The 20,799-nt window shown below is 38.2% G+C and overlaps 1 protein-coding gene across 4 annotated transcripts in view; it reads right to left on the bottom strand.

The window, feature by feature from the left end:
- Nucleotides 1-20,799, bottom strand: part of CNTRL (centriolin) — a 59,179-nt gene that overhangs the window by 834 nt on the left and 37,546 nt on the right. The window contains exons 25-43 of one of the 4 annotated variants that reach the window (XM_043498762.1): nucleotides 20,092-20,300; nucleotides 19,677-19,869; nucleotides 18,984-19,114; nucleotides 18,508-18,648; nucleotides 18,266-18,392; nucleotides 15,498-15,662; nucleotides 14,334-14,493; nucleotides 11,904-12,019; nucleotides 11,324-11,541; nucleotides 10,770-10,927; nucleotides 10,420-10,493; nucleotides 9,665-9,853; nucleotides 6,689-6,914; nucleotides 5,640-5,845; nucleotides 5,164-5,304; nucleotides 3,550-3,825; nucleotides 3,030-3,101; nucleotides 2,207-2,416; nucleotides 603-717 (exon numbers count right to left, since the gene is read on the bottom strand). In XM_043498762.1, the coding sequence (XP_043354697.1) occupies nucleotides 603-717; nucleotides 2,207-2,416; nucleotides 3,030-3,101; nucleotides 3,550-3,825; nucleotides 5,164-5,304; nucleotides 5,640-5,845; nucleotides 6,689-6,914; nucleotides 9,665-9,853; nucleotides 10,420-10,493; nucleotides 10,770-10,927; nucleotides 11,324-11,541; nucleotides 11,904-12,019; nucleotides 14,334-14,493; nucleotides 15,498-15,662; nucleotides 18,266-18,392; nucleotides 18,508-18,648; nucleotides 18,984-19,114; nucleotides 19,677-19,869; nucleotides 20,092-20,300 (3,127 nt within the window). Of the gene's footprint in view, nucleotides 1-602; nucleotides 718-2,206; nucleotides 2,417-3,029; nucleotides 3,102-3,543; nucleotides 3,826-5,163; nucleotides 5,305-5,639; nucleotides 5,846-6,688; nucleotides 6,915-9,664; nucleotides 9,854-10,419; nucleotides 10,494-10,769; nucleotides 10,928-11,323; nucleotides 11,542-11,903; nucleotides 12,020-14,333; nucleotides 14,494-15,497; nucleotides 15,663-18,265; nucleotides 18,393-18,507; nucleotides 18,649-18,983; nucleotides 19,115-19,676; nucleotides 19,870-20,091; nucleotides 20,301-20,799 lie in introns of those variants that run through there. The other 3 variants (XM_043498763.1, XM_043498764.1, XM_043498765.1) reach the window with 3 other exon arrangements.

The raw sequence follows: 20,799 nt of genomic DNA, 5'->3' as shown, positions 1-20,799 counted from the left end.
GAAGTGATAGCTCCTACCTGAGTAAGAATGGTTGGCTCAAATCAAAGTACCTTATTAAAATAGCACCATTAACGTGATGAAAGATTTGCATTCAATATAAGCCGGAATTTGATAGTGTAGAACCTACTACTGAAGTTGTCTTGAAAAACAGCACACAGGTTTACAGCTAGACCTTAGCCCTGCCAGATTGTACATTTTTATAGGAAGCAGAAGGGGTTGTACTTTGTACAGGGGCATTTTATCTTTAAGCTTGCAAACAGTTCAATCTGTTAAACTGAAGGGTTAGGGGGTACTCCCACACAGAAGGCAAGAGTATTTTCACCAAACATGAGCCAAAACAATTTTAAATTGGAGATAAATTTAAAACTGTGGAGATTTCCTTGGGGAGCCTGTTTTAGGTCCATAAAACACCTATTATGTGGAACCAAGAAGTAGTAGCATGTCTTGGAATAGTAGCAAGCACTATTAGCTACCTACCATGTTTCTGAGAAGATGCAGTATATGCTATGCCCTACTACACACAAGTCTTCAAAGAGAAGTTCTGCTTAACCTTGTCCGTATAGATCTGTGATTTAATGTAACAGCTGGCTCAAATCTCTTACCTCCATGGTTTAGTGGAATTATTTCTTGTGTATGATATTGGTGGAATCGTTGAGAGTGAGATGAAATGCCTGCTGGCTTCCTGTCAGGAGATCTGACAACTGCTGTCAGAGCAACCTAGAAAAAAAGAGTAAAACGGTTTGAGAAACAAAAGTGTAAAAGCTAATGCACATAATGAGCAAATTCAAATTAATCTCAAATACTCATTTACTCTGGGATTTAAACTTCAAGTTTATGGTAACCTTCCACCTCCTAAGGTTGGTTTGTTTTAAATGAAATGTCAGACTTACTGTGAGCTGTCGCTCACGAAAGCTTATGCTCAAATAAATTTGTTAGTTTCTAAGGTGCCACAAGTTCTCCTTTTTCTTTTTTTGCGAATACAGACTAACACGGCTGCTACTCTGAAACCTGTTACTTGTGGAAAAACGCTTACACAAGAGTCCCATACATACAAATAGGTTTGCTATCGCAGAATTTAGCATGAAGTTTATAAATATATAAAGTTTAAGCTGCCACCGCCTACATCCTCCTCATAGTAGCACACTGATTCAGCCAATAGTCAGAAAATAGATCCACATCTCTTGACAGGCAAATTCTTTCCCACAGACTCTTCACCTTATGTTGCTATTCTCATTTGTCAGTTTAGAGGGCCGTCTTTGCATTAAGGCTAAGAACAAGGAAGTGAGTATATAAAAGATAGGTAACCCTTATTTACAGAAGAAATGGATGCAACTTTCCTGACAGGGTACTCTGATGTAGTAGACTTAGGTACAAGATAGATATGGGGGAGATGTAGTTTTTACTGCTGATTCAGACATGACTTAATTTGACCTTGAGTAGATAATGTAAATTGTGTCTTTGCTTCCTCATCTGTAAAATGGAAGCCTGGATATTTACCTATTTTACAGGGGGTACAGTTGGTTAAGTCATTGTTTGCAATGTAGCTTTGGAATCTTGTATTGCAATGGTACAAACTTCCTGAACTCTGTAAAACTGGCGTACAGAGTTTAAGCTAAGTGTCCCTTTATCTAGTAACTTTCTAAAAAAGTTTAAAGCTATGTCAGTTACTATTGCCAATTTGTGGATTTAGAGTCACATTCCTGTCTTCTACTCTACAGGGAAAAGGGAAAAACTGATAATGCACAAAGTGCACAAATGGAAAAAAATGGACCCCTCCCTCTCTAAAGTTTTGGCTACAATTATGTTAAGAGTTTACTTGTAACCAATTTAGGTAGGAAATGTTCAGACAAACTTAAGATGGTATTCCTTTATGAACTCCCCAGTTCCTGTTATACACAAATTGCTTTTAATATTAAGTCCAAGAAACAGTAAAGTGATTTAAAACTAATTCAGTTTCAGGACCAGCCATTTCAGAGTTGAGACAAATCAAAAGGAGTTAAGAGAGTACCTGGAGAGACTACCATTTTTGTATGCATGTGTTTCAAAACACTAATATTTGTATTAAACTTGCCAGGACAATTTTACAGCAGCATAAGATTATGAAAAAGTGCATTAGTGTATGTTTGGTTATGGCAGGGTGGCCATCAGAGTTAATAGACCATAATGATTTGAAAATGTGGTATTGAAAAATGCTCTAAAGTGTTACCTGGTTCTGCGTTACATTAAGATCATCATGAAGGGAGGACATTAGCCCAGATGAGCTCTGGGACAGAAGGAGTGAATCTGCAGTGGTGCTGCTAACCAGTTCATCTAGTGCGTCGACTTGTCTCTTCAAGCTGTGCAGGGTGCCCTCCGTTTGCTGTTTCCCTCTAATCAATACTTCCACTTGGTGGGACATGCATTGTCGAAGTTGAGCCTTTAATAAAACAGAACTAAATTATTTCCTTATATCCAATTTCTGCTTCAGTTCCAGGTGTTTTCTAACTGAAAGTAAAGGTCAGACTATTAAAAAAAAAACCACACAATATGATGGAAGCTGTTTTGCCTATCCGTTCTAATAATCTACCTGTTCTGACCATTCAGAAAAGCAATATTTGTATGGTATCTTCTAACATCATAAAACATCACTCAAAGAACAGCAGCAGATGTGCGCTAACCAAAATCTGGTTCCATCTGTGATTGTGGCTAGACTTGTATTAGAGGCTATCACATTGTTAACTTACACAATGTACTGCATTACCAAAGAATTATGACAACATTCACATACAAAAGCCTTTTTGGAAACGTAGTGTTGAGAAGCATGTTTAAACATGAACTTTAAGCAATAAATTATTAATTTACATTGAAAATATACAGTGCCTTCCTCTCCTTCCTTTTCATCCCAATGGAAAGAGCTATGATGTTGCAAGACGTATTGTATGTTTATTTAAAATTATGGTTCAAGAACCAAAAGGAAAAAAGAACTCTTCAATGGTGCCCTACTAGGCTTATAAATAAATAAATGCGTTATACAGTGTGTGAGAAACAACCTTGAGCCGATCTTCATGGTGACGCAGCTTTTCTCTGAGTGCTTCTCCACGCCATGCCACGCTTCGCCATGCCTTTAGAAAAGAGAATCATATTCAATGGCCAAAACACAAGGTTTTAAATGTTTTTTAAAAAAAATTTAAATCTATACCTTGCCATATAAACCAAAAACTTAAATATGTAGTGGGACCAATCTTCCATTCCTTTCCCATGCAAGTCTTCCATTAAAATCAATGGAGTTTGGGGTGTGTGTAAGGAATGAGGGATTGAGTTGATTATTAGTAACCAAAAAGATGTACCAGAAAAATGTAGTTTAGCTCAACTAAGCAATCCAGTTTTAATCAGAGAGAGAGGTTACTAGGAATATCCAGTTATGCATGGGAGATTGAGAATGGTGAAATGAAGTATACAGAATATACAATCAAGTGGCCAATTTAAACAAATAGGGCCAAATTTAACCCTGCTGTAGACCGATGCACTGTTTTGATTGTATATATAAAGTGGTTTTTAAAGTAATTTTACCATTAAGTGGACTTTGGACAAATCCCTCTTCTCTTCAAATGACAGCTGTCTTTCCTCATTAGCTGCAAATGGAAAGTTCTCTTTTAAGTTTTCTAGTTCACACTCCAGACATTCTTTTGCTTCAAAAACAGCTTCCAGATCATCCAACAGCTCTGGAGGAGATTGGCTTACGTCTTTAAGGCCAGTTCTAATTTCATCTTTCACCTCCAATTTTAGCATCTTCACTGCATCTTTTATCTCCTTTTGTCTCTTTTCCAAATCTTCCCGAGTTTTAATCTAAATAGCAGTACAAAGACAGATTTATGCTCTAAAGAGGGATAACGCAATATTGCCATCAAATTATTGTTAAAAGTTACAGCACCAACCTATAGCCTTTTTGCATTAACAACCCACGCCTACTTCTAAAACATTCTAATTGAACAGTTATGCATGGTTGTAGACTGCTCTCATTACTGCTGTTAAAAATGAACAGAAGTAGCTTTCTAAACATTTCAGAATTTGGCCTGTAAGACCAAGCTAAGAAGTTTTATCCTGATGTATAGATGAGGCATCTGTAATTCAAACAGAAGGGAACTTCTGTCATAGCTGTAAACTAATTTTGAAGGTCCCTTGAGGTCAGACTGGCAATATTAAAACACCAACATTCCATTTCCTATCTTCTCTCAGTCCTCTTGAATTGCTGTATAGGTACTGATAGCATTCCTCTCTGAGGCACTCTCAAGTCAAAATTAGTGGACTAGGATAGTTCAACCAATAGAGCAATTTTATTGGCTGAACATTACAGTTTAAGTTGTAAAATAAGAGGGAGACTGCATTTTTGTAGGATTACTGCACACTTCAAATCTGTGAAGTACAAAAAAGACAGTACATCTGACCTGAAAACTGCAATCATTCTTTAGAAACTGACCAAAAGTTCTATAGAGATTGTGAAAATTACATCTAAAAATAAAAAAAAAGTCACATGCATGTATTTAATGGGAATTTCTAAAATACATGACGTGACTGACAGTTAATGAGGCTTCAGGTTTTCCAGAGTTGTAAAGTAAAGTAATTTCATGGTTATACTCAAAATATACTCTAAAACCTAGCCATGCATCAGTAACTGAAACTGGGCATCAAGAGCACACTCCATTTCAGGTATGCTATAAGCATTTCACTGAATAGTTTACTTTCAACAGATGGCTCTATTTAATTTTTCATGTGTTTGGTTTAGTTAAAAACTCTATCAAAAAGTGTGCTTGATAACGTTACTAGTGCTAGCTTGACTGAAAGACAGAAATACTAGGATTTCCATTGATGTGCCCGTAATAAATAAAAGCAGGTTCACAAATATCAATTCAATTTCCAAAAACACTGATTATTCTTGAGGGCAATTAGTGCCTAATCCTGTAGTCCAGGATTTCAGTGCAAGTTTTGCATCAGAAAGGACTGCAGTATTAGGCCCTCAATAGATTGTGTGTTGATTGGATGTTTTAAATGCATTTATTTATGCTAATAACAGAAGTGAACACAGGCACATTAAAAATGAAAATTAATTTGTTTAGAAAATACATAAATTTCCAGGCAAAATTTCCCATTGAAAAAATGGAATTATGGTTAGGTACTAGACCATACCTGTGACTTGAGATCCAAATAATCCTGTTGGATCTCGCCCAGCTCCTTAATCAGGCGTTTTGCTCGTTCATGATTATTATGTGCCACTAGTTCTACTGCTGCCATTTCTTTCTGCAAAAAACTGTTTTCATGCTCTTTTTCCTAAAATATAAATGTGAAAATTGCTGAAACTTTACTTGTTTCTCCTATGGACAAACTCAGTTCAGGAAAAAAAAACAAACATGCATGTAAATGTAAAACCATGTCTCTGACTTAAAATAATATTGTTGTGAACAGTTAGTACACTCTAAATAGGATCAAGTATGAGAGTGGCTGCAAGGCATCATAGGAACAGCAGAGTGCGGGTAGGTGACTTGCAAGCTGTTTGCCTGAATTGTATCCTGTAGGCTCAAAAGGACATACAGCATTTTTCTCTCTAAAGAAAAATGCAAAGTAATTAAAATTGTTCTTTTTATAGCAACACAATGAAAACATACATTAAGTGCTCTCTCAAGCTGAGTCCTTTGGGTTTTGATTGCTTCCTTCAGACCTGCGATTTGCTTTTCTGCTTTCTTCCTCTCTAACAGGATCTGATCTTGGAGGTGGTTTAACTCAGCCTTTGAGAGTTCTAGTTCTTTCTGGAGGGATAAAAACTCTTGTTTTTTTTCTTGTAACTGTGTTTCTTTTTCTGAGAGTTGATGTCCTGGAATTAAATTTAAAAAAACTTTAATCAGCAGAAAGTCAATGTATCCACTCACACTGGGTGTATGGCACTAATTGCAAAAATCATTGGGGGGGACGGACATGAAACAAAAGCTCTAGAATTTAAATTTAATTTAATCTAATCTAGAATCTTAATTTAAAAAGTTTCTCTATACAAAACCCATAGTTTCTTCAGTTTTCAGGGACCCGCAACTTCTCTATACTGCTGTGCTAACTGTTTCTTTTATGGTAGAGAAACTGAACAAGACTGAAAGAGATGATACTAACTTCTGTTTTATCTTAAAAAAAAAAAAAAACAAACCCAAACCCTCATATTACACACTTGCCAATAAATAACTGTAAGAGGGCACTGAAATGAAATTCCATTGGTCTTTATGGTTGAAATCCTATTCAGATGGTGATAACTGGAGAATAATCTAAGTCCCTTTATGAGATCATGAAATTCCTTTTTCAATCCTATTGAGTTTTACAGTTCTTCACACTTGTCTTGCTGGTTAACAGAGTAGAGCAGGAATTGCTTTTTCCTTCTGTTATAGTCATGCCATCAAGATCAAATCCTATGAAAATTACTACCATGCAATTTTTCTCACTTTCATGAACACTGGTCTTCTAAACAAACAGTAAAACAACTGGGTCTAGCGAAATCAACCTGGGAACTCTCCATCCCCAAGTAGGGAAGCTCAATCAATATTTATTAAGAATCTGCTTCAGTGGCCTGATCCAAAGCCTAGCAAAGTCAATAGAAAGACCCCAGTGCCTTCAATAGGGTTTGGATCAGCCCTCATATGATATCATAGTTTTATGCACGTAAGTAGTATCTTACTGTTTTTTCTCACTGTTTCTTCCAGTGCTGTATACCAGGTCTCCTCCTTTTCCAGTTTCTCAACCCTTTCTTCTACCAATCTTACTTTAGCAATTGCCTGCTCAAATTTACTTTGTTGGTCTGTTAGCTCCTGTTCCAAGAGTTGTTTCTGATCTTTCAATTTAGCTGTGTACTCTTCTAATTTTTTTTCTTCACATTCAGTGTCTGCCTTGAGGTGTTGAAGAATCTACAAAGAGAGGATGTCAAGTGTTAAGTTTTGCTGAGACAGTTGGGTAGTATCAGCTCAATAATAGCAAATACCATCACCACAGATTATATTAGAAAAAGAATACAGGGGGGCAAAGTCAGAACTGATGTCAATTCAATTCCATTACCTTCACACTAGCAATCAATCTGAGAAACACAGAAAATGATTTTCTTTATGAATATGAGCTAGTGTCTTAGCTTTTCTTTTTCTTAACATTTAAAGGATATCTAGATAAACACATTTCTCCATCCTTTAATCCTGCTTTTAATTATGGTACAAAAGTAACTTCTTAAGAAAATGGGTAATCCCCTTTTTTCTATTTTTTTATTTCAAAATTTCCCATGAAATGGTTTGTTTTCTCTTTACATAAAATCTTTAACAAGAGTTCAGTTTCCCCCCAAACTGTACTACTGTTCGTTAGGCTAGATATTACAAAGCTGGATGTTTGTACATGACACTGGTGTTCAGAAAAGAGAAAAGTACTTGTGGCACCTTAGAGACTAACAAATTTATTTGCGCTTAAGCTCACAAAAGCTGATGCTCAAATAAATTTGTTAGTCTGAGGTACCACAAGTACTCCTTTTCTTTTTGCGAATACAGACTAACACGGCTGCTACTCTGAAACCTAGTGTTCAGAGTTCTCTTCTACAGATGTTGAGTCTCTCAGATGCATCCAGCCACTCCCCATATCCATGTGTGACATAGCACTGCAATAAGCTGTTGACTCATCAGACCAACACTAATGGCATTCTCCCAGATACAAAACTGCTGTCCATGAGACACAACTGTTATAAGTATGATGGTTTATTTCAGTAAGATTGTGGCTTCTATACATGGAAACAAATAAATATGAGAAATTGGTTTTATTTATCTACTATTATTGTAACACACAGAGGCCCAGATCTTCATCTGCAGCTGATGAGCATACACACATCATTTTGTGTGGGAGAGGAATGTAAAATATGGCATTGAATAGAACTGATGTCAAAAGAAAAATTCACAACTAAAAAAATTGATTTTTCAACGTATCAAATTCCAAGTAGCTTTATAGCCAGTCAAAACATGAAAGGGAATCATAGAATCATAGACTTTAAGGTCAGAAGGGACCATTATGATCATCTAGTCTGACCTCCTGCACAACGCAGGCCACAGAATCTCACCCACCAACTCCTGTAACAAACCTCTAACCTATGTCTGAGCTACTGAAGTCTTCAAATCGTGGTTTAAAGACTTCAAGGTGCAGAGAATCCTTCAGCAAGTGGCCCATGCCCCACACTGCAGAGGAAGACGAAAACCCCCCAGGGCCTCTGCCAATCTGCCCTGTGGGAAAATTCCTTCCCGACCCCAAATATGGCAATCAGCTAAACCCTGAGCATGTGGGCAAGACTCACCAGCCAGACACCCAGGAAAGAATGCTCTGTAATAACTCAGATCCCAGCCCACCTAACATCCCATCACAGGCCATAGGGCATATCTAATGCTAATAGTCGAAGATCAATTAATTGCCAAAATTAGCCTATCCCATCATATCATCTTCTCCATAAACTTATTGAGCTTAGTCTTGAAGCCAGATAGGTCTTTTGCCCCCACCGCTTCCCTTTGAAGGCTGTTCCAGAACTTCACTCCTTTGATGGTTAGAAACCTTTGTCTAATTTCAAGTCTAAACTTCCTGATGGCCAGTTTATATCCTTTTGTTCTTGTGTCCATATTGGTACTGAGCTCAAATAAATCTTCTCCCTCCGTGGTATTTATCCCCCTGATATATTTATAGAAAGCAATCATATCTCCTTTCAGCCTTCTTTTGGTTAGGCTAAACAAGCCAAGCTCTTTGAGTCTCCTTTCATAAGGCAGGTTTTCCATTCCTCGGGTCATCATAGTAGCCCTTTTCTGTACCTGTTCCAGTTTGAATTCATCCTTCTTAAACATGGGAGACCAGAACTGCACACAATATTCCAGATGAGGTCTCACCAGAGCCTTGTATAATGGTACTAACACCTCCTTATCTCTACTGGAAATACCTCACCTGATGCATCCCAAGACTGCATTAGCTTTTTCTTCCTCTCTTCCCCCCCTCCCCAATTTCATTAACATTTGTCCTATTTTTAAAATTTTTAAATTTATGTTGAAACTCAAAATTTTGATCATGTCCCAATTTATCCCACCTTTATGCTCCCATGATCCTGAATCAGCAATATGCTTGCTCAATTCCCTGGTGAAGGTCAGAACAGCTTAAGAGCTGCTTTATGCTAGCTCTCAACAGCTGAGGATAAAAGGGTGCAGAGAAACTTCATCAATGATCCTTTTTCCCTTGAGATACCATCTATACCTGCAGCCAGAAGGGTAGGTGTGGGGTGGGGTGGGTGGAATAGATACTATGTGCCAACTTTCTTCTGCAAAAAGATCTCCTTACACTGGGATGATCTTCCCATTGCTTTAAGAAAGCTTTGTGCTGCATTTCAGCACAAAGTGGTCATACCACAGGGGAGAATCTGGCTCTTTGTTATTAATAATGGATTGCCATTGTTTTGTAGTGTAAAAGTTTCTGTTCCAGAATGTGAAATCTCATGCTTTGCTATTTCTCTCCAAATGAAATTAAAAAAAAATTAGAAGTATTATATTAAATTGCAAACTCACACCTATACCCTTTTTGCCAAAATAATTTTAGAAGCACAGAAGCTGTGTCTCCACCAGTCATGCAGAGACAAGAAAGATAATTTGAGTCTCATTACCATTTCTTGTTTGGCTAGTTCTAGTTTCCTCTCTTCGATTTCTCTCTGAAGCTGCTGCAGTTGGTTCTCCTTTCTTTTCTGTCCCTCTTGGCAATCCTTATACTTGTTTAAACATTCACTGATGTCTTCTTTTAGGGTTGCCTGCTCTCTAAGCAACTCATCCTGGTGCCTTTTGGTATTTTTCAGATCCTGCATTATAGATCAAATATAAAATCAAGTGAATAGTAGCTCAAAATAAATTCTCTAAGCATCCTACACAAAACAATCCTCTCATTGGGCCATATTCTGCCAACCTTATTTTACCTTATTGCTGATGTCCAAACTTAGCTATTGAGGATTGCAGGATTGGGAAAATTACTACAGAGTTGCAAGAGGACATATCTTAAACTGTGAAATGTATACTTTGGACATGAACATTGTCCCAGATCAACCTTCCTTCCATGTTTTAACAACAACAACAAAACATCTTGGATCCTAGTTAAAATGGTATTGTGCTCCAAGTGACTTGAGCTCATTTAGGATTTTTTCCTCTTGATGGAAGTCTAAAATATCTAAACAATCTGTAAGGCCCACACTCTTGAGCTAATATGCACAGATCCAGAAAACAGCTGTATTACAATACATACATGAAAAAATATGAACCTGGGGAGGATAATGAAAAACCATCCTTTGGTTTATGCTTCGGTGTTTGCATTGTTGTAACATAGTTTTTAGTTTTTGATTAAGCATATATTTAATCTTTAAGCAAAGCTAACCTGTTCTACCAGCTGAAGTTGTTGCCTGGAGTCACTCAGTTCACCCGTCAATGTATCTAGCTCTTCCTTTTTTTCTACAGAAAACAAAATATATGTTTGGTAAAAGAAAAGAAAATAATCTGAATTGACAATCCATGAATTAACCCCACACGTACGTCTCTGTGTGTGTTATGCACACACAGAAGGAACTTTCTATAATATTTGAAGAATGAGTCTAATAGAAAACTGTAATTTAACCCAGGATATATCACTTAGCATGCTACATTATATAACTGATTGACATATACTGTGGCTTTAAGTAAAAATATGAAGCTATACATTGTAACTTAAAATTCACAACTTTTCTTTACCTTGAAGATGCTGCTCTATTACTGCAATGTCTCCATTTAGTGATTTTTTGTGTCTGTTTAGTTGGTCAATTTCCTGTTGCAGTTTTCTGACCTTTAAGTCCATTTTCTCTACATTAGACAGTGCAGCTTTGCTACTATCTTCAATAGCAGTTAAATTTCTGTAAAATGTGAAGAAAAAAACAACACATTCTTGGTCTGTTTAAAATATTTGGCAAGGATTTAAAAAAAAAATAGCTATACTACTACAGGCAGTTTTATGGGAAGTAACATCTCCTGTCCCATTTCAAGACTGAACATGTCGCTTTCAAATGGTCTCTTACTACACTGCCAAAGTATCGCAGATGTAGCAAGTGTTCAACTGAAGTTTTAAAAAGACACAAGCCAAAGTAGGAATGATTAAAAGACACCTCCACAGTAATGCATAGTACAGTCATTTATCCTCTTTTTTAAAAAAAAAAAGGAACAAATCGTTCATGACAATAAATGCAAAAAAGTAATTCTAGAGAACAAAAGCTTTCCAACCACTGATTTTTGAAAAAGTTTATTGCACCCACTTTTTAGTTTGTGACAATTTTCTCTCCAAACTCTGACAATTTTCTTCAAGTTGTTGCTTTTCTTTTCTCAAAGATTCAGTGTTGTTTTGCAGAGTGTGCATTTGAGAAGCCAGCATCTCCTTTTCTTGCTGGTCTTTCTCAAGGAGCTGTCTCTGCCACTCCATTTCCCCTCTCTGATGCTGGGACAGTTGCTGGAGATTCTCTAACTCTAGTTTCTCCTATGAAATAAGACACAAATATAGTATGTGTGTAACAGATGCAGATATTAAAAAAAATAAAACCAAGCTAACACCACCTTTCTGTACATCTGCATAGGACCTTTTATCCATAAAGTTCCCAGAGTTCATTGCAGCCTGCATAGTACAGCACTTACTACTCCTGTCACTAAACTATACACAAAGGCAAACAGCCTGTGATTTTACAAGTTATCATGAAATATAAACTGCACACTGACACTTTCTACTGCATTGTGTCAGATTTAATTGAGGTTCTTTGAGAGGAAGGATAGTGCAGTGGTAAGGGCACGAACCTGGGACTTGGGAGACCAGAGTTCAGTTACCTACTCCACCACACCACCTACCTTTAGTACTGCAACTTGAGTCTTTTCTAATTCATTAACTTTTTGGCTATGTTGTAGTTTTAGACCTTGTAGTTCATTATTTTCAAGTTGTAACATTTCCAGAATGTGCTTCAGTTCTAATTGAAAGAAATAAAATCAAGTCAGTTATAGGAAAACCAAAAGATGATCGTTGCAAAAATGCATTAAAAACAGGATTCACCTAAATGAACTTTGTTGCCAAGAGTGTCCCATTCACTAAAGGATCCACTTTAGAATTTAAGAATTCACAGTGTTAATGACTTCTAAAAACATCAATGGGCACACTTCTGTAATGAGTGAAGTAGAGAAAATACAGTATTTGACAATGTAATGAAAGATTGTATTATAATGTATATACACAAGAGTTTTCTAATTTTTGAGTGCTTAATTTTGCAATTAGTGTTCTTTAAATGGAGATTTTTATATGTAATTTCAAATACATTGTACCACATCCTCATTGTAACAGTGGCTGGCCCTTTAAGGGGAGTCAGGGCCTAGTCTACCTATGATGGAATGCATTATGAAGAACGAGCCCATCTTGGTCCACCTGGCTGACTGCCAGCTATCTGACTAATGAGCACCTAAGCCCAATAAAAGACTATCAGAGTCAGTTGAATAAGGGTCTCCAAAAGGAGAGGAGATTTTAGAGATGCTAGTGGGATGATGATGATTGATGACGACGATAACTTCCTTCTTAATCTCTACAAGCTGCCAGGTGAAAGGAATGAGTAAAAAGAGAATACCTGTGGAAAATCTAACTGAGGGCTACAACTGGTCTGAAGTATAACCCAGCTTCAGGAGAGCTGAGGACTCCTGATTTAAGGAGAGAAGCCCCAATCTGCAAAAGGTACTTAAGTACCTAAATACACGTTTAGGCTCTGCTGCAAACCAAAAAACTCCTGCAAACTCTGTAGGTGACTTGGCATGTAAGCTTCTGGAGTAAAAGTGCCCTTGGAGCCTATATTTGTGCCTCAGGCTGGTGTCTGGATGTCTGTCTCCCATTTAGGCTGCACAGTGACTCAAACTGGAGAAGATAGGTGTATGAACCTTGTGTGCAGGGTCTGATCCAGCAGGTAGAGCCAGACAGGGGGAGGGAATAAGTCTGTAGCCTGGTGGCTAGGGAGATGGGAGACCCAGGGTTCAAGTCTCCCTGCTCCAGTCACTCTTTCATTATTTATTCACAGTGGCACAGCTTCAACAGGAGACACTGAAGGAGCCCCACATCAAAATATTTCATAGCTGAGTGGTTAGAGTACAGACCTGAGAGGTGGGAGACCCCTGTTCAAATACTTTCTCCCTCTCTGACAGAGAAGGGGGAATTGAACATGGGTCTCCCATATCCCAATCAAGTGCTCTGACCACAGGGTTAACAGTAATAAACTAGGCACCGCCACCACTTCATCTCACTACCCCTCCTCCATTTTGTGTGGCATAAGGCAGGTACCTAACTCATTCTGCAAGGAACTACTTAGGTGCCTAAGCTGCCTGAGGTTCCGGTTCAGGGATCACTAAGCAGAGAAAGGCACCTCTCTGAAGCCCAGACTTGGGCCTTTCTGTGAGAAGGGTGAGGCCTATGATACATCCCTCTTGTTGGCATCTTCCATTGGCTAGCTTAAGGCAGCTCCACGTCTAGCATGTTGGTTTTTGTGGATTGTGTTCTAAGGTGCCTATTTCTCCCCAATCACTGTACACTGAGCTTAAGTGCCTTACTCACGCTTTGTGGATCAGTGTGGTTCCTGTGATTTTTCTAGGTGCTGCAACGCTCAGTGCTCTAACGCCTACATCCCTTTGTGGATCTGGGTCAGTGAGACTCTTTGAATGATAAGCCAGCTCTGGGAGGAGAGCTGGGGACTCTTGAACTTGGGAGAGTATGCTTGTCATTATTAGCACCAGGGTCAAAAGAAGTGTTGGACTTGAGGAGGGGGTTTTGTGCACTCTAAAAGGAGTTAGTGAGACCCTGCACATGGTGAATCCTGGTCTTAGAATCCATGTCTAAGTAAATGATTCCAACTGCCTAGAGGCTGCTGTGGGCTGTGTAAGTGTAGGGCCAACAGGGGAGGAGGTGTGCTTGAGGGCACTGCCCCATCACACACGTTTAGTGAAAACCCATTCTTAATTGAAGGGGGAAAAGAAGGACTTTCACTTCTGAAACTTCTGAAGATATTTAACCCATGACAGGTTTTCAATAAAACTTTCATTCAAATTTTGACTTCATTCCAGAAAAGAAATGTAAAGCAGTATGTTTTAAGCAACTTCTTTGACATGTGTCTGATAATGCTAATAACTTGAAATAATTTAAAAAAAATCAGTAGGTGCTGGCAAAGAAAAAAGCAGAACTTTAAGTGTTCTTAAAAAAATCTATGTACATTCCAAGCCTGTACAAAATAATGTATCATGGCATCAGAGACATACCTGTCTTATGTTTAGTTATTTGCCCTAGTACCCCCTGCAGATTTTCTTCTTCTTTTCCAATGTCCTGCTTTATGAGGGAAAGGTGTGTTCTTTTTTCATTTATCTGGGCATTCAGCTCTCCTCTCTGAGCATTCAGCTGTTCCAGAAATGACCTTACTTCCTATATCAATACGCCAGGGTTAAAATCATGTTTTAAAAAAAATCCTTAGCTGTATTGCTAACAAGAGATTAATTACTTTTTTAAAATCACCATTATTGCTGTGTTTACTTTTTGCATTTAATTTAATTTGGATAATAAAAAGAGACTAGTCAGTTTCACTTTAGCTCATGTTTTAGCACAATACTGCAATGTTTTGGGTTGCAAACATGAAAGAACATTGTAATTGCAGATCTTTTTTGAAGAAATATTTTAACTGAAAACATTTCTATTGCTCTTGAAGTCTGTAAACTTTTGATTTCACAGACCTACATGAATCTAACAATATCCCTTAAATAACCTTAAAGAAAAAGCTTTACAATATCAGTCTTGGTGCTGAATTTTAATTTCACAATACCAGGGCAGAACTGACAGCCTGGGCCACTAAGATTTCTTTCTTTCTACCAGAAATGTATATATCTAGTATCACCAATTTTCTTCCAGAAAACTGAGGACAGAAGACTGATTTTTTTTGTTGTTGTTGTGTACGGGATATATTACACAGACTGGCCAGATTCGTTTTTCTTCACCAACCATTTGTCCCAACAACAGAAATTCTAGCTACATTTATCCAAACCAATGGTTCTCAACCAGTGGCTGTGGGCCACGTGCAGCCCAATCATCACACAGCTGCAGCCCATGGAACATCCTCAGGGCCATACAGGTAGTGTATATATTGTGTGGATGCGGCCCACAATGGTAAATAGATTGGGAACCACTGATCCTGACATTTCTGTTTGATAACAAACACACCCACTACCAAAAAGTAACCAAGGGACTGATTCTGTACTTTAACTGATCCGGATCAGGCCCTTTATGCATTAGTATTATCAAAACTGCAAATTTTTTGTTTTTAGGGGTGGGGAAATTTTTTGAAAACTTCATGAAATATTTTAACTTTTTTCCTTTCACTGAACTAAACTACACAGATAAACAGCTAAGAACTGTTAAGACATTTGAAAATTTACTTTTATTTGTTGTTGTTTATCAGTAACTTCAATCTCCCCTTCTCGAAGAGCTTCTTTGAGGTTTCCTTTCTTCTGTGCAATGTCGTCTTGAAGGAGGAGCAGCTCTTCTTTTTTTTGACCCAACAGTAGGTCCAAAAGCAGCAGCTCTTGCTGGTTAGCTGCTATCTACAGTACAAAAATAAAATTAACAATCTTCTGCCTAAACTACTTTCATATCTACATTAAAATATGTCAGGCTGTCAAATTATTGCTAAAGAAGGTGTCTTTCTTGGAAAGTTTTCAAAATATTATTTTTGTGACAGCACTGGGCAGCACAGCATGGGGAGGAGGTGACCAGTCCTCTGTGGAGAAAGAAGTGGTTCGGGACTATTTAGAAAAGCTGGACGAGCACAAGTCCATGGGGCCGGATGCGCTGCATCCGAGAGTGCTAAAGGAGTTGGCGGATGTGATTGCAGAGCCATTGGCCATTATCTTTGAAAACTCATGGTGATCGGGGGAGGTCCTGGACGACTGGAAAAAGGCTAATGTCGTGCCCATCTTTAAAAAAGTGAAGAAAGAGGATCCTGGGAACTAGAGGCCAGTCAGCCTCACCTCAGTCCCTGGAAAAATCATGGAGCAGGTCCTCAAGGAATCAATTCTGAAGCACTTAGAGGACAGGAAAGTGATCAGGAACAGTCAGCATGGATTCACCAAGGGCAAGTCATGCCTGACTAATTTAATTGCCTTCTATGACGAGATAACTGGTTCTGTGGATGAGGGGAAAGCAGTGGACGTGGTGTTCCTTGACTTTAGCAAAGCTTTTCACATGGTCTCCCACAATATTCTTGCCAGCAAGTTCAAGAAGTATGGGCTGGATGAATGGACTATAAGGTGGATAGAAAGCTGGCTAGACTGTCAGGCTCAATGGGTAGTGATCAATGGCTCCATGTCTAGTTGGCAGCCAGTATCAAGTGGAGTGCCCCAAGGGTCAGTCCTCGGGCCGGTTTTGTTCAAAATCTTCATTAATGATCTGGAGGATGGTGTGGATTGCACCCTCAGCAAGTTTGCAGATGACACTAAACTGGGAGGAGAGGTAGATACGCTGGAGGATAGGGATAGGATACAGAGGGACCTAGACAAATTAGAGGATTGGGCCAAAAGAAATCTGTTGAGGTTCAACAAGGACAAGTGCAGAGTCCTGCACTTAGGACAGAAGAATCCCATGCACCGCTACAGACTAGGGACCGAATGGCTAGGTAGCAGTTTTGCAGAAAAGGACCTATGGGTTATAGTGGACGAGAAGCTGGATATGAGTCAACAGTGTGCCGTTGTTGCCAAAAGGCCAATGGCATTTTGGGCTGTGTAAGTAGGGGCATTGCCAGCAGATCGAGGGATGTGATCGTTCCCCTCTATTTGACATTGGTGAGGCCTCATCTGAAGTACTGTGTCCAGCTTTGAGCCCCACACTACAAGAAGGATGTGGAAAAATTGGAAGGAGTCCAGCGGAGGGCAACAAAAATGATTAGGGGACTGGAACACATGACTTATGAGGAGAGGCTGAGGGAACTGGGATTGTTTAGTCTGCAGAAGAGAAGAATGAGGGGGGATTTGATAGCTGCTTTCAACTACCTGAAAGGGGGTTCCAAAGAGGATGGATCTAGACTGTTCTCAGTGGTAGCAGATGACAGAACGAGGAGTAATGGTCTCAAGTTGCAGTGGGGGAGGTTTAGGTTGGATATTAGGAAAAACTTTTTCACTAGGAGGGTGGTGAAGCACTGGAATGGGTTACCTAGGGAGGTGGTGGAATCTCCTTCCTTAGAGATTTTTAAGGTCAGGCTTGACAAAGCCCTGGTTGGGATGATTTAGTTGGGGATCGGTCCTGCTTTGAGCAGGGGGTTGGACTAGATGACCTCCTGAAGTCTCTTCCAACCCTGGTATTCTATGATATAGCAGAATCTGCTGAAGCCCTGATCCTCCTTGCGCTAGTAGGCACAGTATAGACACAGAGTTTAAACAAAAAAAAAAAAAAAAAAAAAAAAGAAAAGGTCTGACCCAAGAAGCTTGCAATCTATAGCCCCAATGCATCAAATGTTTATGCCCATGAGTAACTTTTATGCATATGAGTTGTCCCATGGGGCTCACCAAGATTACTTATGTGCACAAGTGTTTGTGGGATGTGCCTTAGTTATTACTAGAAGCAACAGGTGGAAGAGGAGAAGGAAGTAGTAACGTATTCAACTATCAAATTAAACTTCTTGTCTTTACAGCATATCTGCAAAAACTCCATACAGTAATGTGGAAGGCCTACCTACTAAAGTATTACAGTAACACCACATCTTTGTAGATTTTTTGGTAAAAAAAAATGGAACAGATCTTCAAGTTTCCTTTAATCTCAAATTTGAATACATTAAAATTGGACTATAACATTATTTCTACTGGTAAGTTTTATATACTGTTCAGCCCTGATTTCTTGACAAGTACTTGACAACAAAGAGTGCAGAATAAATGGGCATGTCATCTACACGTCAAGAAGGTTTTGGCTAGTGTGAAAATGCATTTATCAATGCACTGGTATATAAGTGAACACTCTTAGGAGCACGTGTATATAGTATTTAATTTGTAATATGTATTGACTAGCCAATTAAAAATAGTATGAACTTCATGTTGAGGAGATACTGACACTAAAATAAACCTACAAAATTAGGCGCTTCTGACCCCCAAAAAATCAGAACATAATGGATTCTATTTCCAGTGCATGGAGTGCGTATATTTTTTTTCTTTAAACTTACCTGATCCTTCAATCTTTCCAGCTCAGTTTTTTTGCCTTGAAGAATATTTTCTGCTTCTTTAAGAATTTGAAGATGATGATCTTCATTACCTTCTGCAACCTGAATATCTTCCTGCAGCTTCTGAAGACTAATGATTAAATTTAGAGTTAAAATATGTTCAAGAAGAACACTTAGGTAGTCCCTTTACTTTGCCATTAGATGAGCTAAACATATGTTTAAAATAAATTAAATTAAATACTTACCTTTCAGTCAATATTTCTATCTTCTGGCTTAAGGACTGGAATTCAGAATCTCTTGCTGATACAACTTTATTGATTTCTTTCAAGATACCTTCTTGTGTAGTCTTGTGCTGTTCTAAATCCCTCGTATCTGCCTGAAGTAACCTGAAATACATTCATTGGTTTCAGAGTAGCAGCCGTGTTAGTCTGTATTCGCAAAAAGAAAAGGAGTACTTGTGGCACCTTAGAGACTAACAAATTTATTAGAGCATAAGCTTTCGTGAGCTACAGCTCCGTTCACGAAAGCTTATGCTCTAATAAATTTGTTAGTCTCTAAGGTGCCACAAGTACTCCTTTTCTTTTTGAAATACATTCATTATTTCTCATAATATCACAGCATTAGGTCTCCGAAAGCAACATGAAACACACCTTCTTTTGTTCCTTCCATTTAATGAATCTACATTACATAGCACCAAAAATATGAAACAAACCAAATGTACCTTAACTGCTGATCTGCTTTCACAAGTTTAACAGCCATCTCCTGAGCTCTTCGCTCTAGCTCCTTAGCATCAGTCTCAGTACGAGACAAGTGTTGCTTGGCATGATTGTACTTCTGAATAGTTTCTTTGGTCTAGAAAAGAAGGTACATTTTTTTTAAGTTACTGAAACGAGATTCACAGCAATTCCATTTGGTGGTGTCACATAAATATAGGGTGACCAGATAGCAAGTGTGAAAAAATCAGGATGGCGGGGGGAGAATAGACGCCTATATAAGACAAAGCCTTGAATATCAGGACTGTCCCTATAAAATCAGGACATCTGGCTACCCTACTTAAATAAAAAGGCTTACTATCTAAGTATGGCAAATTGGCACACTTGGTTTGAGGTAAGTTTATTAATAATGAGGAGGGGGGGGTGATTGATTGATACGCAAAAATGAAGTCATAAAATGAAAAATTTCCCCTGGCTTTTTAAAGTTCGTCACAGAAACTGAGACAGCTGCCATTTATACTTAAAATAATGAATAAGAACTTGCCTTCACATCTCCCTCTCATCAAAGCAAATTAACAATTTTAGATTCAGATCTAACCCTTCTTAGCTTTATCTGCCTTGCACCATGAAAATGAATATTCTACCCACTTAAACAAAAATATCTTTCTTAAACCAAACAGATACAATACAGAACAATTTACTTTTCCCCGGGTACTTTCAAGTTCAGTTTCAGCTTCCGCAAGAAGTTGATCTGCCTCCCGGAGCTCTGCCCGTCGTTTTCGAAGAGTCTTTTCTATACATTCAATTTCATCTACAATGTCTTCGTGATGTTTGAGAGATTTTTCTAATTCTAGCTCTATAATAAGACTGTCAACATGTCCTTCAATGAAGTCCCTAAAAGAAAGGGAGGGAGGAAACAAACCAACCAATTAATTCAAAAGTCAAATGCAAAAGATCTGACCAATCTTTCAAAAGCTATACTCTCTTACAGAAAGACTATAGAAACAGAAGTTATGCATAGTAATACAGTGGAACCATCTTCACTAATAGATTTTGAAAAGTCTATTAAACTTTTAACAGGCATACTTTTAAAGGCATATAACATACTACTCTTACTTGCGTTTACTGCGTTTCTGGGCTGTCTTATGTAGCTCTGCTACTTCATGCTCCAGCTCTTCTCTTTCATGCAAGAGATCTTCAATGTTTTGATGCAATTTTCCCATCTCTTTATTATATTTATGCTCAGATACTCCTGTCCACTTATATTCACATCTCTGAGACCTTAAACGATACACAGTATCTTCTAGTCTTGAGATTTCCTTTTCCTAATGCATGCAAATACAAAGTTAGGACAAGACTGACTCTCCACAACAATCCTCCATAACAAATATGTTCCAAGGCAAAGCTAATGTTGTTTGAAACTAGAGGAGCTGCTGTATTCCTATGCTGTGGGACTATATAAAACTTTTAATCTGAAGATCTCAGAACACATGGAAAAATGGAGGCACTGAGGATCAAGAGATTTACCCAAGACATAAGTGATCTAGCTGCAGGGTTATGACTAAAAGTCACATCTTATTACTTCCAGGCCTGTGCCTTTATCTGCTGAGCCATATAGTTTCCACCTGTATAACTCCAACTGTATATCTTCTGTTCAACAGACACCACACAACAAATTCATTTGGAAAAACATATCCCTAGGAACTGTCTTCCAGTAAACTTTTAAAGTTAGATGATACTCTGCAGGAGTATATGGATTTAGTGAAACCTTTTTACATTCGTCAAATCTGTAATCCATGAAACAATTAGATGGAATAATGAATA

This window comes from Dermochelys coriacea, chromosome 16, assembly GCF_009764565.3.
Source record: "Dermochelys coriacea isolate rDerCor1 chromosome 16, rDerCor1.pri.v4, whole genome shotgun sequence".
Taxonomy (NCBI): domain Eukaryota; kingdom Metazoa; phylum Chordata; order Testudines; family Dermochelyidae; genus Dermochelys; species Dermochelys coriacea.
This window is presented reverse-complemented; position numbering and strand designations above follow the sequence as displayed.